At 48.0% G+C, this 16,305-nt stretch overlaps 1 protein-coding gene and 1 long non-coding RNA gene across 13 annotated transcripts in view; one reads left to right on the plus strand and one right to left on the minus strand.

Annotated features, from left to right (window-relative positions):
- ANKRD6 (ankyrin repeat domain 6) overlaps positions 1–16,305 on the minus strand; it is a 169,338-nt gene that overhangs the window by 50,319 nt on the left and 102,714 nt on the right. For 10 of the 12 annotated variants that reach the window (XM_073220976.1, XM_073220980.1, XM_037014111.2 and 7 more), the window contains exon 2: positions 8,681–8,945. In XM_073220976.1, the coding sequence (XP_073077077.1) occupies positions 8,681–8,800 (120 nt within the window). In that variant the 5' untranslated portion in view covers positions 8,801–8,945. Of the gene's footprint in view, positions 1–8,680; positions 8,946–10,988; positions 11,084–12,650; positions 13,015–16,305 lie in introns of those variants that run through there. The other 2 variants (XM_017662778.3, XM_073220974.1) reach the window with 2 other exon arrangements.
- LOC140845852 (uncharacterized) lies at positions 11,141–12,119 on the plus strand. The gene is made up of 3 exons (XR_012124770.1): positions 11,141–11,280; positions 11,404–11,564; positions 12,070–12,119. It is a non-coding gene; the product is annotated as an uncharacterized lncRNA (long non-coding RNA).

Raw genomic sequence — 16,305 nt, forward strand, 5'->3', positions numbered from 1 at the left:
GGGAAGGACCACAAACCGAGAGACTGGCAAACACGAGTTCAGACCCACAACATTCCAGTGGGTCCTGATGTTAAACACACACCCACAGAATCAAAACCAAAGTGCATGAAAACAACAAAAAAGGGGTTTGGCCCTGGAGAGCCAGCCTCACAGACCTGCCCTGGAGGTCTTGCCCAAAGAGGAAACAGGTTTAAGAGCAAGAGGCCCGGGCACTCCCAGCAGGAGGGAACCGCCTGCAAAGGCTGCTCTTCCTGAAGTTCTGGTGGCCATGAGTGTACACCAGTTACACATTTATCGGCCCCCAGCCGATATTTACAAGCTCTGCATGTTCCTCTTATCTGTGAACACTATCAAGTGTCACACTTCGGAACGTTAATTTGCTACCATCAAGCCCTTTGTATTTCTCTGTTTAAAAGTTTAAGGTTTGTGTTTACTGGAGCAGACACTGAGTAGTATGGGGAGACAAGACAGGAAAGCCCACAAGGGCCACCGACAACTTATAAATGACTAGAACGAAGTTACTAAACCTCCTGCAGTTTAATGGTTCCTTATCTACAACAATAACTATATAAAGAAGAGTTATTTTAAAATATCAAGTTTCTGGAGGCATAATTTACATTCAATAAAATCTACCCTTTTCAAGTAGTTTGATGTGATAGGATAAAGGTATACACTCGTATAATCACCACCACAAGCAAAAATAGATTTTCACTGACCCCCAGAAATTCCCTCCTACTTTCTTTCAGTCAGTCCCCACCATCCCTGAGCCCTATTTTCTATTCCTATAGTTTTGACTCTTCTAGAAAGCCATACACTTGGAATTATATTGTGCAAGGCCTTTTGTATCTGGCTCTAGATGCTTTTGAGACCCAGGTAGGTTGCTTCCTCTATCAATAGTTCATTTCTTTTCATTGCCGAACAGCATCCCCCAATTTGTTTATCAATTCAGTGGTATGGGCAGATTTACTTGAAGGAATTGGCTCACGCCAGTTGCGGAGGCTTGGTGAGTCCAAACTCTGCAGGGTGGGCTGGTAGGCTGGAAACCTAGGCAAGAGTTGATGCTTCAGCTCAAACCCAGAGGCAGTCTGGAAGCAGAATTCTCTCTTCCTCACAGGAGGTCAGTCTTCTTTTAAGGCCTTCAACTGAATGGATAAGACCCATCCATATATAGAGGATAATCTGCCTAACTCAACATCTACTGCTTTAAATGTGAATTCCACCTAAAAAACACCTTCACGGAAACGTCTAGAATAACGTTTGGCCAAGTATCTAGGAATCACGGCCTACTCAAGATGAACTAAAATTAGGTATCACACAAGATCATAAAGACTTCATCCTGTTCTAGAATTTTCATAGGCCTGTGATCCATTTCAAGTTAATATTTACATGTGCTACAATACATTCACTTTTTTGCATGCAGATGTCCCATTGCTCCTGCACCATTTGTTGAAAAGACTGTTCTTCCCCACTGAATTGCTTTGGCACCTCTGTCAAAAATCAGTTGACCCCGTAGGCGTGTGTATATTTCTGGAATCCCTATTCCATTCTCTTGATCTCTTCATCTATCTTTACACCAACACCACCCTATCTTGATTATTGGGGTTGTAGAGTAAATCTGTAAATCAAGCAGGGAAAGCCCTCCAGCTCTGTTCTACAAAATTGCTTTGGCTTATCTAGGTCCTCTGCAGTTTCATACACATTTTAGAATCAGCCTCTCAGTTTCTACCAAGGAAGCCTATTGTGATCATTTATTAAATGCTGGAAACTGTGCTAAACAGTTGTCATCTCATTTAATCTCCATGGCAACCCCACAGGGTTAGGATTATCCTCATTTTCCAGAAGAGAGCGCTGAACGGCCTTGTGCCCCCTGCTGAGGAGCCCCTCCTGGTGCTCGGATCCCAGGAGGCATGAGATGGTCCCTGCTGCGTCATCAGGACCTCGTCACCACGGCTGCCTCATTTAGCACTCACTCCATGCTCAGCACTCAGTTCCTAGCACTCGGCATTTTTTTATTTAATTAGTGCCTCACCCACCTAATGAGGTAGCTACTAGTACTTACCTGAATTTTAAAGGTGACAGTATGAGGCACAGAAAGATTAAGTAACTTCCCCAAGATCACAGAGCTGGTAAACACGCTGGCATTTGAACCCAGGGCAGTCTGGCTCCCACGTTCCCACTCCCATCCTCTACACGTCACTGCCTTGGTTGGGAACTTCTCAAGTTGCTACAAAACCCCAGGAATGGGGTGAATGTGGTGGGGGGGGGAGTGGCTGTGAGGAAGAATAGAAAAGCTCCTCTGGCCTAACCCCCTCCCACAGGACAGCCTCTTTCTCTATGTACATCGAAAGGGACGAGGGACCAGCAAGGGGTGCTAGGGGTTCAAGCTGGAAGGAACAGGGATGTATAGGTGCTTTAGACAGTGGGAGGCAGTGTCCTAAATGTGGGCATCAGAGCCACACAGGGTTGGGTCTCTCCAGGACTAAGTAACCTAGTGCTCAACTTGGTCAAGTCACTTTCTGCTCAGCACCCCCTTCCCTTCTGATGCTGCAGAGCTGAGCACACAGGCTTCTCAGCTGCTGTGGGGGGCTCAGCGAGGTGGTATATGCCGAGCACTGCCTGGGGTGCAGGGTCATCATACCCACACACTGTTAGCTACTATGTAAAATCCCCGTGAGGACAGAGGAGACCCCTTGCACCTGAGCCCCTGGTGCAACAGAGAGCACACGTGTGTGGGAGCCAGGAGCCAGGTCCCGGTCAGCCCCGGCCCGCCGTAGCTTGTCAGATCACTTCCCTTTTGAGGCCTCCATTTCTTCACAACTCTAAAAGAAAAATCTGCATATGTGTGTGTCACAGGGTTCTGGGGATGAGCAACACATGTGCAAAAATGATTCAATTAGTGTGAAATGCTGCACACACATCTGATACCATTATTGGGATACTGCTTTATCAAAGCATTGGGCACTGTCAGTCAGTCAGACACTTGCAGGCTGTATCTACTAAGCGTAAGGGGCCAAATACACTAAAGAGCAGCCGCTGGAAGCTCCATCCAGTCATTAACCCTACAGTTAAGACACGGTGGCTAAGAGCGAGGACTCCAGACCAGATGCCGGTGTTCGGATCCTGATTCTGACATTTTCTAACTGAAACTCTGGACGGGGCTGGCTACCCAGTCCCTCCTTACCTCAGTTTCCTCATCTGTACATTGAGGATGACAGAGGCGTGGTGAGGTTTAAATGGTGTAATCACCATGGAGCTCTTACAAGAGCTAAGTGCAAGCGACTCACCCTCAGCAGCGTCATTGCCCGCAGTCACGGTTCCAGGGGCCTAGTGTCCGTGGCCCGTGTGAGGGCTGCACTGGGCGCGACAGGAGGGCTCAACCACACAGGTGCAGTGTTTGGGGCCCACTTTGATTTTATGACTGTGATGACACATGTTGCCACACTTGGTGCTTACAGAAATTGGTGAGGAAATGGAGGCTTACGAAGTGAAGAAATGTGCCTCATTAATGGTTCTTGGTGGGGGCAATTTTGCCCCAGGAGAAGGGTTGACTAGCAATGTCTGGAGACATCTTTGGTTGTCACACTAGGGATGAGGGAGCGCTGCTGGCATCAGTGGGTGGGGGCCCGTGAGGCCGCTGAACATGCCACAAGGCACAGAGCAGCCCCCGCGGCCCAGAGCCATCCGCCCAAAGCAGGCCTCGGGCCCAGCCGAGGAGCCCTGGCCGGCGCATGTCACCAGGCGGCTGGCTGGCACACAGCGGACAGGCGCCCAGGCCGAGGCCGTGGGAGTCCAGACCCGGTGCTCCCTTCCGTGCCACCTCAGAGCATGGGAGACACACACCGAGCTGGGTCGCGGTGACAGTCCAGCGGGCAGGGAGGGCACCCGGGGAGCAGCACGCAGCTATGGCCAGTGTGTGAAGGGCCAGTGCCTCTGAGGCTGCAGAGAGGGGCGCGAGTCTATGCAGGGGCTGCTCCCTGGGTGCGCATCCTGGGCCGGGGGCTGATGTCAGGCCTGACGGGTGGCATGGGCGCCTTTGGGAGGCAGGTGAGGAAGAATCTATAAGCCAAGTTTCCCACAGCAGCACTGTAAGCTCAGAGATGACAGAACACTGCCTTCACGTGCTGAGGCGAAATGCTTCTCAGCTGGCGTTTCATATGCAACTGTCAGTACATGAGCGTGCAATAAAGACTTGTTTCACACCTGCAGACTCTCAAAGCACTTATCTCCCCTGTTCCCTTTCTTAGGAAGTTACCAGAGATAATGCACCTCTAAAGCGAGGGTGACACGGGTTCGGGCAAACGGGACCCAACACAGGAGGGAGGTGGAAGGAATTCCCAGGACGTCTCCACGCAGGCAGGGCTGGAGGGCCAGCCGGGGCCCGGAGGACCAGGGACTGGATGACCCCACAGGGAGCTCTCCAGGAGAACAATAAAACTGATATATTACAGATTTAATCCTGGAAAACTACACTAACAACTGCTGTACGGGCTTGTTGGAGGGTAGAGCAAACATTTAACTATAAGCTTGAATAAACGAAGCAAATAAAAAATCAGGGCAATTACCAAGCCCAGGAAAAACAGCAAGTTATATAGAAAATGGAAATGCAATTATAGTGCAACTCTGGGCACACCAGTGAATAGCATTTACATAATCACACTAATTATGGATCTGCTCAAAAGTTCTGATGTAACTAAACTGGGAGAGTGTGGGAGAGAAAGGGACAATGGTTTATGTCTAAAATTGATTAATCATGTGCTCATTCTCAGGAAGACATTAGAGCTGTGCTATTCAATACATGGGACATTTAAATTTTAACTAATTAAAATCTAATCTAAAATTCAGTTCACCAGTCACACCACACCAGCCACATATTAAGTGCTCAGTAGCCATGTGCTGCCGCCACCCTGTAACACTCGGAGAACATTTCACCATCACAGGAAGTTCTGATGGACGGCGTCACACTAGACAGTGTGCCACATCCAAACAAGGCAGTGAACTAAGAGAAAGAAAGACATTGGGGTCTAGAAACAGAAAATTCATGTTTATAAAAGGGGTTAAGGAGAATCCCTAGGATAAAGTAAAAGGAGATCCCCATGGCTGTCAGAAGGCCCTGTGGGCCCCCAGTCCAGATGAAAGGGGAGGGGGGCTCCAGGGAATGTCTCCCCAAAGAGACTCCCTGGGGAGACAACATTAAATGTCTGAATTTCCAGTAAGATCAGCATCACTGGAGGAGAGTTTAGGGATGGTACATACCACATGGCTCAGCTATGAATTGGGTAAATTAATGTAAAGCCTGAATGCTGATGTCACCTAGGTAATAATATAAGTATGCTGGAGAAGGCAGAAGTGCACGTATGACAGAGCAGAGAGGGTTAAATCTTAAATTATTGGTTCTCATATTGTTAAGTCAACAGATAATCCCTAAAACAGAAAAACCAAGATTGAACAATATCAGGATGTCATTAACGATGTAAACACTAAAAGACCCTAATGGGAGAGTTTAAAGTGGTTGCCTGATGAGAATCAGAAATGGAAGGTAAACATTGTACAAATAGCTGACATTTCAATCTACGTGTATGTATGACATACAAATCTAAATATCTAAATTGCTTTTAAATTAAAATTAAACTAATTAATCAAATTAGTAGTATGTGTATATTAATTAGGAATATGGAGATAAACACCAGGGTGGGGGAAATAAACAGCTAAAAGACTTGAAAGTTCTTTTTTCTGGGGAACAGACTGGCAGTTGGGCCAAGAGATACCTGTTTTTGTTAGAAGCCTTCCAACAGTATTTGAACTTATACTTTTAAAGCTCCTATGTGCACACATTACTTTCACAAAGATAACTATTAAAAACCAAATGATAAACAAAAAAATAGTATAAAATAATAAGCAATGGGCAAAGATGTAGAAAAACTGAACCCCTCATACACTGTTGGTGGGAAGGCAAAATGGTGTAACCACTCTGGAGAATACCTTGGCAGGTTCTCAAGGTGTTAAACATAGATTCACTATTTGATCCAGCAATTCCACTCCTAGGTATCTACCCAAGAGAAATGAAAACATAGGTTCACACAAAAACTGTACACAAATGTTCAGAGCAGTGTTATTTGTAATAGTGCCAAACCAGAAGAAAACCAAAACGTCCATGAACTGATGACTGGATAAACAGTATGTGGTCTATCCACATAAGGGGATACTATTCTCAATAAAAGAGAATGAACTGCTGATGCATACTACAGCATAGAGGAACCTAGAAAACATTAGGCCAAGCAAAAGAAGCCAGGTACAAAACACTGCATATGTTAAGGTTCCATTACATGAAATGTTCAAGGAAGGGCTATTTATGGAGACAGAAGGTAGATTAATGAACGGCTGCCAGGAGCTGGGGGTTGAAACGGGGAGTGACAGCTAGTGAGTATGAAGTACTGGCAATGTTCTAAAATTAGAACACGGTAAACACATTACACATCCCTGAGTTCACTTTGGTGCATTTTATGGCATGTAACCTGACTGTGATAAAGCTGTTTTTTATAAAGCCAATGAAAAAGTCTATTTAAAGAAGAACTGCAGACAATGAGCTAAGTCCTTCAATAAGTTATTATTACAATAAACATGAAAGGCTGGTGTTTTCATCCCCCTTTAACAGATAAGGAAGTTGAGGATGGAAGTTGGGCAACTTGCACAATTAGCAAGCATAGCAGAGCTGAAATGTAGGGGCATGCACCCTAACTACTAAGTTCACGCATTTGTGACTGCTGGGCCCTTAAGAGCTGTGGGCAGATCACACCAAGGCCTGAGTTAAGGCCCCCTTCACCCTCAGTCCCACACAACCTAGTCACCATTTCTGTGCAGTGTGCTGTTAGGAGCATGGGTGACCTTTGAGTAGCCCAAGATTTTCTGTCTCTTTAGGGACCAAAGCATATTGTGATATTGCAACTTATAAAAATAAATAAATGTGTGGTGGCAGTCCCTGTTCCTGGCTCACAGCTCAAAGCCCTGGAATCCTGGGAGAGAAGAGCAATGGGAGCATATTCTGTTATGACATGCAGGCCTTTTGTCATCAGTTCCTGAGAATAGCTGCACGTGTCATTCATAACAGGGCCCTTTCACCCACACCTGAGTGTGTATTAATGAGGCGACTTTTAAAAAACTCCAAGAAAGATGGGGGCTGGGGGCCAGGGGCTGGGGGTTGAATTAATCACCACTGGCCAATGATTTAACCAAGCATGTCCATGTCCAGAGGTGCCATAAAAAGCCAAGGGAGCTCAGGGAATTCTGAGGGCGGCGCTGGGAGTGTGGTGCGCTCAGTGTGGGAACTCTGTGCCCTGCTCCCCAGACCTTGCTCTCTGCACCTCTTCCATCTGGCTGTGCCTGAGTTATATCATTTTATAATAACCCAGTACCCTCGTGAGCACAATGTGTTCTGGAGTTCTGTGAGCAGCTCTAGGAAATCAATCAAGCCCAAGGAGGGGGTTGGGTCGCTGGTACCTCCAGTTTCTAGCTGGTCAGTCAGAAGCACAGGTGAGAACCTGGACTTACTGGCAGTTGGCATCTGAAGGGAGTGGGAGAGGGCATTCCTGTGGGCCTGAGCCCCTAGCCCGTGAGATCTGATGCTACATCCAGGTAGACAAGAGTCAGAACCGACTCAACTACTTAGTGGTGCAGGAAAAGCCTGTATCAGAAGCACAAAACACACAGTAGGCACATGAGTAACTGAAAATGTGAGGGGGCCAACCTTTGCCATGAGGTCAGAAGTTATTCGTTTTTACTATTTGAAAACTAAGCTTGGCCTCTCTCCATAGAACTCTCCAGGATGGCCTGGGGGGTGGGCTTTGGAGCCAGACTCTGTGAGTACTAGTGCCATTCTGCCACTCAGCAGCTAAGGGATCCTGGGCAAGTTACTTATAAAAAAAAAAAAACCTCTCTGTGCCTCAGTTTCCTCATCTCTAAAGTGGGGATGGAAACTGAACCTCTTCTAGAGGACCGTGAAGTACATAGAGCAATACTAAGTGCTCAGTGTGGTGTGTGTCTGCCACCAGTCTTCTTTCATTTATGTATTTAAACTTGTCACCTACCTGTGCAGAGCCCGCCTTTCCTCGGCTCTGCTACAAAACCACCCCTTGGCTAGGATGGTCTCTCACCCACCATGGCATATCTGTGATGAGGGTAAGCAATGTCCTGCAAAGCTTCCCGCACATTTTCACTGACTCACACCAAATCAAAGCCAAAGCGGGGGTGGTCAGCTGGGCCAAGCCCATCAGTGTACAGATGGCAACAGTGCGCTGTCCCGTACGGCAGATAGGCTGCCCCGTCCACAGCTGGCCCACCTCCCCAGGAGGCCTGTCCAATGTGATTATCTCCCCCACACTCTACCCAGCAAGGTCCCGTGCACCAACTTCTCCAAAGAGATCTCTGTCCATCTGGCTAAAGAAGTAGATAAGAAAAAGCCAACTGTAATTTTAAAGACTGTCAAATGCTAACTACAAGTTACTCCATTTGAAAGATAGCAATGAGCACGTTTTAAATTCTCCTTCCTTCTGTGCAAACCCTACATCACTGGGAAAAAAAGCCAGTTCTTTGAAAGCTATGAACCAGACACACCAGTTCTGCGGACAGTGGGTAAGAGATAAGCTTTTCCCCAGGAATGGCTAAAGTGTTTTTTCTCTCTTGTTACCTTGGTAACGGCTACCTTGGCGCCCTTGTTGATGAGCTGAACCACATTCTCTGCTTGGCCTTTGTACGCAGCTATGAGGAGGCGTTCTGAAAGCGCAGCGACCGCATCCTGCTGGCTCATGAATTAGGACAGAAAGAGATTTTCGGGAAAGCAGTAGGCAAGTTCCTTCGGCTCAACACGACGCCACTGGCCCGGGCAGGCCCCCACGGGTAAAGGTGCTCCCGATCATCGGACGGTGCCTTTATTACTATGCCATCTTCGGGACCTAGGAGTTACAAAACAAAGCTGCCATCAGAGCCGCTCAGCACACAGGACAGGCTACACCTCTGCTCTCTGATTTTAGGATGTTCTTCTGATTGCTCACTGCAGGGGAGGGAGGCCGTGAGAGTCAGGACGGGTGGGAAGCGCACTCACGCAGCAAAGCCCTGAACTCCCCAAGCGGAAGGCAGCGGAATGTGCCAACCTCCCCCCTTTCTCCTGCCCAGGACATTCCCCAGAGGACTATGGCCAGGGCTGCAAGGTCAGCTCTGAATTTTCTGACCCAGGTAGCAGAGGTCTGATAAAATCCCCTAAACATCCCCTGGTTTCCAGGCCCGCCTTTGCAGGTAACTACTGTGTATGGTCACAAAGGGTCTCTGGATGGTAGTGTGTGGGTTCACCACGATTTCCCTGGCAAATGAGGTGCCCGTGGATCACATCCGCAAAGACCCTGAGGCGTGTGCTAAATACTTGGGGTTTTCTCCAGCATTTACTTGAGTTCTCTTCCTTCATCCTTTTCTCCCTGTGAACAGCGCAGTTTCCTGAGTTCTGGAACAGATGGAGAGCTGGGCGCAGGCCTGGGCCGTCCCCCAGTTCCAATTACCACTGGAACAACATGGGTGCTGGAAACATTGGCGGTTGCGCTGCTTTGCTGCTTAACAAGAGGGAAAAAAGGCCTACGAAAGCCACCCACAGACAGCTAAGCCCGACTCTGGAGCACAGTAACTACTACTAAGCTTAAGCTCTTCTTTCCACCAGTTAGCAGAATGACTGGAATTTTAAAGTCAGTCTGACCCTCCAGTACCCGGGGACCACCATTAGCACAAACCAAAGCCCTGGATAATGATGTCAAAGGTGAAGGGGTCTTTGGGTGGAAGAAGGAGTGCTTAAGGATCCACTCCTCCATGACAGCAGGGAAGTGCGGGCTTCTTTGTGATTTAAAGTGTACTTACTAAAAATACCAACATATATGCAAAGAGAAAGAAAATGCTGTGCCAACCAGACACCATTCTTCGTCCCAGACCTAACACACATTCTAATTCTGAGGGCCCAGAAGATACAGACATCTTTTACAGTTGCTTCTATGGGAACCCAAGGCTCTGTTCAACCTCTGAAGATTAAGGAATTGGCCTTGATATGGCTGGAAAAGTCGTGGGCTGTACTCTGCTCTAAGTCTCGTTCCCCATGACATTCCAGGTGGGCCGTTTCACCAGCCCATCTGGCAGGCTGGGGTTCCACACTCATATATAACAAGGACAAAAAAAATGGACTGTGGTGAGAATTAAAGATGGCATGTTATTAGGTTAAAGAATTGGCCAAATAGGATTATTATAACTTCTGAAAGAGAATTCTTATCCCCTGTCCCCCAAATTGTGAGCTATCAAATTTTCTCACTGATATCCATCATTTTGCTGCCCAAAATGTGGGCAGAGAAAAAGAGAAAAGGAACCCTCACAGACGCATCCTGCTCTGACCACCAGGCCCACAAGAAGCCCAGCAAAACCTGGAGAAGGTGCCCTCCAAAGAAGTAGACTCCCCTGCTAGCCGGTCAGAAATCTCTAGGATGCACCCCAAATCTTTGCTGAATGAATGAGCCAATGAAAGAATAAAGTTGAAACTACACACAGAGAGAAATGGGGCTGGAAACACCTTTGGAAATTCCCAAGTTTGCACGGAAGACTTGGTAGTTCGGGCTTCCTTTCCCCCTGTTCCACTCTTGGGAAGTGGTTTGTTTTTGTTAACAGAGGATACCTTGTCTCTCTTCATTCGGGTCAAAAGCGGTACCTTCAAACCAATTCCACTGAGCTTCTACTCTGTTTGCCCCAACATGGTAAAAACGCTCCAGGCCCAAACAGCAGGAAATGCAGAAAACTGGCCATGGCTCCCTAACTGCTCTCCCACCCACACCACATTGTCCTTCATTTTCCGCCTCTGTTACCTCTGCGCACTCAACCTAAACCACTCCCTTCGCCTCTCTAGGTCAGACCTACCCTACACTGGCATTAGTACATCTCAAGTACAATGGCCCAGTTCGTACAAACATTATTACCATGACTAAACTTTCACTCATTTTACTCCATAGCTTAGCTCCTGGGGGGAGATCTCGCAGCAGCTTCCGTGCAGGCATGAGCTGAGGTCACGAGCTCCTGACTAGCAGAGCTGTCCGGTTTCCCCGGCAACAGATGTACGGGTCACCAGGCCTGTAGAACGCCGACAGCCACTCCCCTGCCTCCCGCCCGGCCCACGCGATTCAGCCGCTCAGACCCTGAGACAAAGCCGAGGTGCATTCATCGCCATGGCTGCAAGCTACGGGGATAGCCTTGTTTACATGATGACTTTCGGTAAGCAGCCCTCTGCAAGCCCAGCACACATCACTATTCCTTTTTTTTTAAGATAGAAAAAAAGGACATATGTGAGAAAATGTTGACCAAGCAAAAATGTCTTCTTTCTAAATTTATTTCCAGTTACAGCTACTTAAGAATGAAATGCTCCACGCCCGCCCACCCCCTCCACCACGGCCTAGACGTAGGCAGCCTCCTGGGATGGCTGAGCCTCCGGAGCCACTCACACAGGGAAGTGCCTGCAGGAGCAGCAACAGTCTCAGGCTTCCAGTTTCCAGTTTGCTGTGAGCACCATCCCTGTGTTACTGGGTATCTCAAGATTATTCTCCACTTAAATCCATTAAAAGCTTCTCCACTAGGACCCCCGGCTCTCAGGTGTAGTTACATTTACACACAGAGTGGGTGGAAGAGATCCCAATGTCTGTACCTCCAGTCTTGGGTGGGGGTTCAGGGCAGCTCAGCCTCCTCTCCACCTCTCTCATGATCACTGTGCTAAATCCCTGGGGTCCTTACTCCCCATCCAGAAGGGTGATCCCCATCCTTTAGGAATGAGAGGATACCCGGCTTCTCATCTGATACCTCGGAACTGAGAAGTCAGGCCCGGCAGAGGTGGGCTTAGGCAGAGAGCTAGGGAGGGATGGAGGACCCCCAACGATGAGTGCAGAGGGGAGAGCAAGGCGGGTGGTGACCAGTGTGCAATCAGCCACTGAAACTTCCCTGCCAACCTGTTGTCACCTAGGCTGCGGCAGCCCCATCCCTCATTAAACCTGAGCCTCCTCTTCCAAGCAGATCAGCTATGATTCAAGACATTTCCCACTGCTGGCGCCGAGGGCTTTCTGGAGAAAAATGTTAAATGCAAACATGCTGCCAGTTCTTTAAGCAGAAATGAAATAAATGCACGATCATAAACACACAATAAGCACCCTGATTCCAGAAAGATACTCCACTTCCTAAGAGAGGCTTCTCCCCCTCCTCCCAGCCCACTGCCCAATTTTCATTGTTCTCCAATTTGCCAATGCCTTTGTCTCTCATCACAAATGCCAGGGAGACACACCTTTGCTTGGTTTGTGATGCAATGAGATCAGTTTTCTTTCTATAGCAAGAGGCCTATACGGTTTGCTTTTGCTGTTTTTATGAGGATTTACAACAAAGTCTCCTGATACAAACATCCCTATATATTCAGTCTCCTGACAGGCAAAATGTTCGAGAAGAGACCTGCAAACAAAAGTCCCAGGCAGGCGTCATTCCCAACCCACCCAGAGACAGTCCACAGGTACCCAAGAACTGGTGGTTAGGGGGCGCAACCAATTACAGTAACTGGCTCTGCTGCTCCTGCTCCAAGCCCCGCGTTGAGGACAGACAGTACTCACACCCAGGGGTCGGTTCTCCCCGTTCTACATCACGTTCTGTTGCTGGACGACCGCAGTCCGTTCCTCCCTGGAGAGGGCATTAGCTCCCTCGGCTGCCTTGCCCTGTGGGTCTGCAGGGATTTACGTGCCAATGCTTGCTGCCGTGTCCCTCGAGCTTCCTCTGCCAGCACTGGCCAAGTCACATCTAAAAGCTTATTGAGACATCCATCCAGCTCACAGTGTTTTGTGGCTTCTAGTCCACTCACATAGCTTCTGAAAGTCCGGGTCTTCAGGTTGTACTGAAGTGCTCCCTCCTGCCGGCAGAGGACCTCTAACAACACCCTGATGTTAGAGTCAGGGAATAATTCAGATGAGCGGGAGGCATTTGACTGATGCTCAGATGCCGGAGAAATGAACTTTGTTTTCTTCTGGCAGTGACGCAAGAAGAGATGATTCTGTGCGTTGTAAGAGAGGGAGGGTGCAGAAAGGGTCCGAATCTGTAATGACTGCCTGTGATAACAGTTAGGGCGATGCTCGGTTTGTGGCAACAGCCGAGCCCCAGGCACTCCACCCTCCCCGGCAGAAGAGTTCCAGCACAGTGACTGTGGCGGCGAGGAGCTAGGGGCTGGCAGAGCAGTTGCCCACGTTTGTAAGACCTTAGCATCTCACAAATCCTCCTCTGTAGGTCTCTGTGGGGAAAGGGGAAGGAGAAAACGCAAGCAAAGCTGTCTCAAGTGCTGTCAGTGGCCCGAAACATCACAGGTTTGTGCTTCGGATCACCTGTTGAAGCAGCAGAAAACCAACTTCTCAGCTGGAGCAATCAGAAAGGAAGAGGGTTTTCATTTTGATTTGAGTCACTACCACTACGTTTTCCTAATTTCTAAAGCCAGAATTGTTAGTCCTAGAGATGGGAAAAAACTACTTGATGGCAAACCCACTCAGCACTCTCCCTGCCCAAATCCTTGCTATTGCCCAAACCCTCACAGCAATAGTTCCTAATAGGCAACAGTTAAGTGGAGGAACTCTCTGCTGGGGAGGGTGGAGTGCCTGGGTCTCTCCTGTTCCCACAATGTGAGCATCACCCTAACTGTTATCATAGGCAGTTCATTACAGATCTAGGCCCTTCCTTCACACACTCATCTCTTCTGGCATCACTGCCAAGAGAAAGCAAACTTCACTTCTCTGTCATCTGGGATTCTGCTTTGGCCACTGCTGGCTTACACCAAGGATAGGAGACTTGCCAGGGCATTGCAGAGAGACTGAATTCCACCGCAGGGACCCAGTGCCAATAGAATAATCAGCTTATTTTTAATACACAATACTTGTACTAGTTTATCCCAAAGTGATCACATGTGGGACACTGCAATCACCTCTGGAGGCAAGTGAAGCTAGAACAAAAATAGACGTGACTCACTCCCTACTTTGAAGAAACTTATCATTTGGCCCTGATAAACCACAAGCAGGGCTCTTAAAAGGCCAGATGTCAGATGGGAAATGTGAACCGAATTCTACCAAAGTACCAGCAAGGTGTGGTTAATTTTCTCAAAGCTTCTGGGATGTTTCCTTCTTCTGAGAATATGTACCCATACGCAGGGACCCCCAACACAGTCCTATCCGTGAGCACAGCAGAACCTGACTGTTCACAGCCTGGTGTCCGTGAGTGCTACCTGCAAAGGACAGGGCCTGGCGAAGGGGCAGAGACACGCCTTTTGAGCAAGTACATGACTCACTGTACATATCCCACCATGGCCCCCACCAGAGGGATATGTATGCTTATTTCTTAAGCCATCTCAAGTATGGTACCTATCCTCCTATGCATCTGACAGTTACTGAATCTTCAAAATAATCACCTTTGCAGGAGCCATAAAGAGGCTGTTGCGCTGCAGGTTGAATGATATCTGGAAACCTGTGACACAGCCCACCATCAAGAAAAGCTGCTGACAAATGTATAAGTAATATTGGAGACATAAGGACCTATCACTGAATAAAGAGGTGACTGATGGAAGGCTTGTGGTGCACCCTCCCCTTTCACATGGGACAAGAAGGACCTGCTGACTGCCCAGGCCTGCCAGACCACCAGAGCCTCCAACTTAAGGCTGGGTGCTCATGTCACACAGCACACACCCACGTGCCCCAGACCCAGACCAGGGTCACTCCTGAGCCTTCTGCCGCCCCCTCTCCCTCGACAAGATGATTGTGCCCTCGTCCGTGCTCCTCCAGTTTCCTAGAAGCTCCTGCATGGATTGAACCGTGTTCCCTGCAAATTCGTATGCTGAGGCTCTGACCCTCAGCATGACTGTATCTGGAAAAAGGGTCTTTAGGAGGTAATTGAGGTAAAATGAGGTCATAAGGATGGGGCTCTGATTTGATAGGATTAGTGTCCTCATAAGAAAAGACAACAAAGAGAGCCCCTCCCCCCAATGTTCTCAATTCACATTTGTTGGGTAAAACCACAAATGCTAAAAGCAAACCAAAACAAGCAATAGCAAACTGCAGGAAACCAATCACCAGAGAGATGGCCACTGTCCATGCACCCGTGTCTCACTGCCACCCACTGCTTCCAGCTGCGTTGACCTGGCTTCTTTCTGTCTCCAATTTTCCTCCTTAACTGTTGTTGTTGTGACTGCTGACTCTGTGGTGTCTTAAGCATTTATCAAAGAGGAGGGCACAAAGAACTAGGGACACTGGGAGATCTTTCTTGCTTAGTGTGCTGGGTGCAAGGAGTCGGCAAAGTTCTCCCAGGGAAGGGAACATCTGGGTTGGGTGGCAGACAGTGTGTAGGATTTTGTTAGGCAGAGCAGTGCGGGGATGAGAAAGTCAGAGCAAGAAGACAGAGTGGTGGGGAGGTGGGTGCCAGGAGGAGGGAAGAGAAGCACAGAGTGTTGCAGCTGGAGCACAGAATGCATGGGCAGTGCCCTGGTAGGAAGCCGGGCTGTGAGAAAATTTTCCTTCATGTCAAAGACATCAGATTGTATCTTGCATTTATGATAAAGAGCCCTAGAAGTTGGTAAGCAGAAGAGAGACTAGTAAGATTTGTGCTCCACTTGGTCCAAGCACACAGAATGGGACTCATTATAATTATGTGCTCATGCTGCACTTTCAAGATTGTGTAAACGTGGCTTTCTTTCTCTTTCTTCCTTTATCTCTTTCTTTTTTTTCCTCCCTTTTCTCTTTTTCTTTTGATTAATAGATTTTTTTTTAAAGGACAGTTTTAGCTTTGCAGAAGAACTGAGCAGAAGGCACAGAGTTTCCAGAGCCCTCACCCGTTGCCCCCCACCCCCACCAGTTTCCCCCATTATAAACATTGTGCACAGTGGTGGTCATTTGTTACAAAGATGAGTCCATATTGATGCATTATTATTAACTAACACCCAGAGTTCACACCCAGGGTTCATTCTTCGTGCCGTATAGTTGCAGGACTTTGGACACATGTATGATGGTGTCGTCCATGGTTACAGTATCACAGAGAAGAGTTTCACTGGCCTAATGCTCAAACTAGTCATTCCTCCCTCACCTCAACCCCTTGAAACCACTCAACTTTTTACTATCTCTATAGTTTTGCCTTTTCTAGAATGTCATTTATTTGGAATCATACATTATGTAGCCTTTTTGACTGGTTTTTTTCACTTAGCAATATGCACTTAAGGCTCCTCCACATCTTTCCATGCCTTGACCG

The sequence above is a fragment of the Manis javanica genome, chromosome 13 (assembly GCF_040802235.1).
Source record: "Manis javanica isolate MJ-LG chromosome 13, MJ_LKY, whole genome shotgun sequence".
NCBI classification, from domain to species: Eukaryota; Metazoa; Chordata; class Mammalia; order Pholidota; family Manidae; genus Manis; species Manis javanica.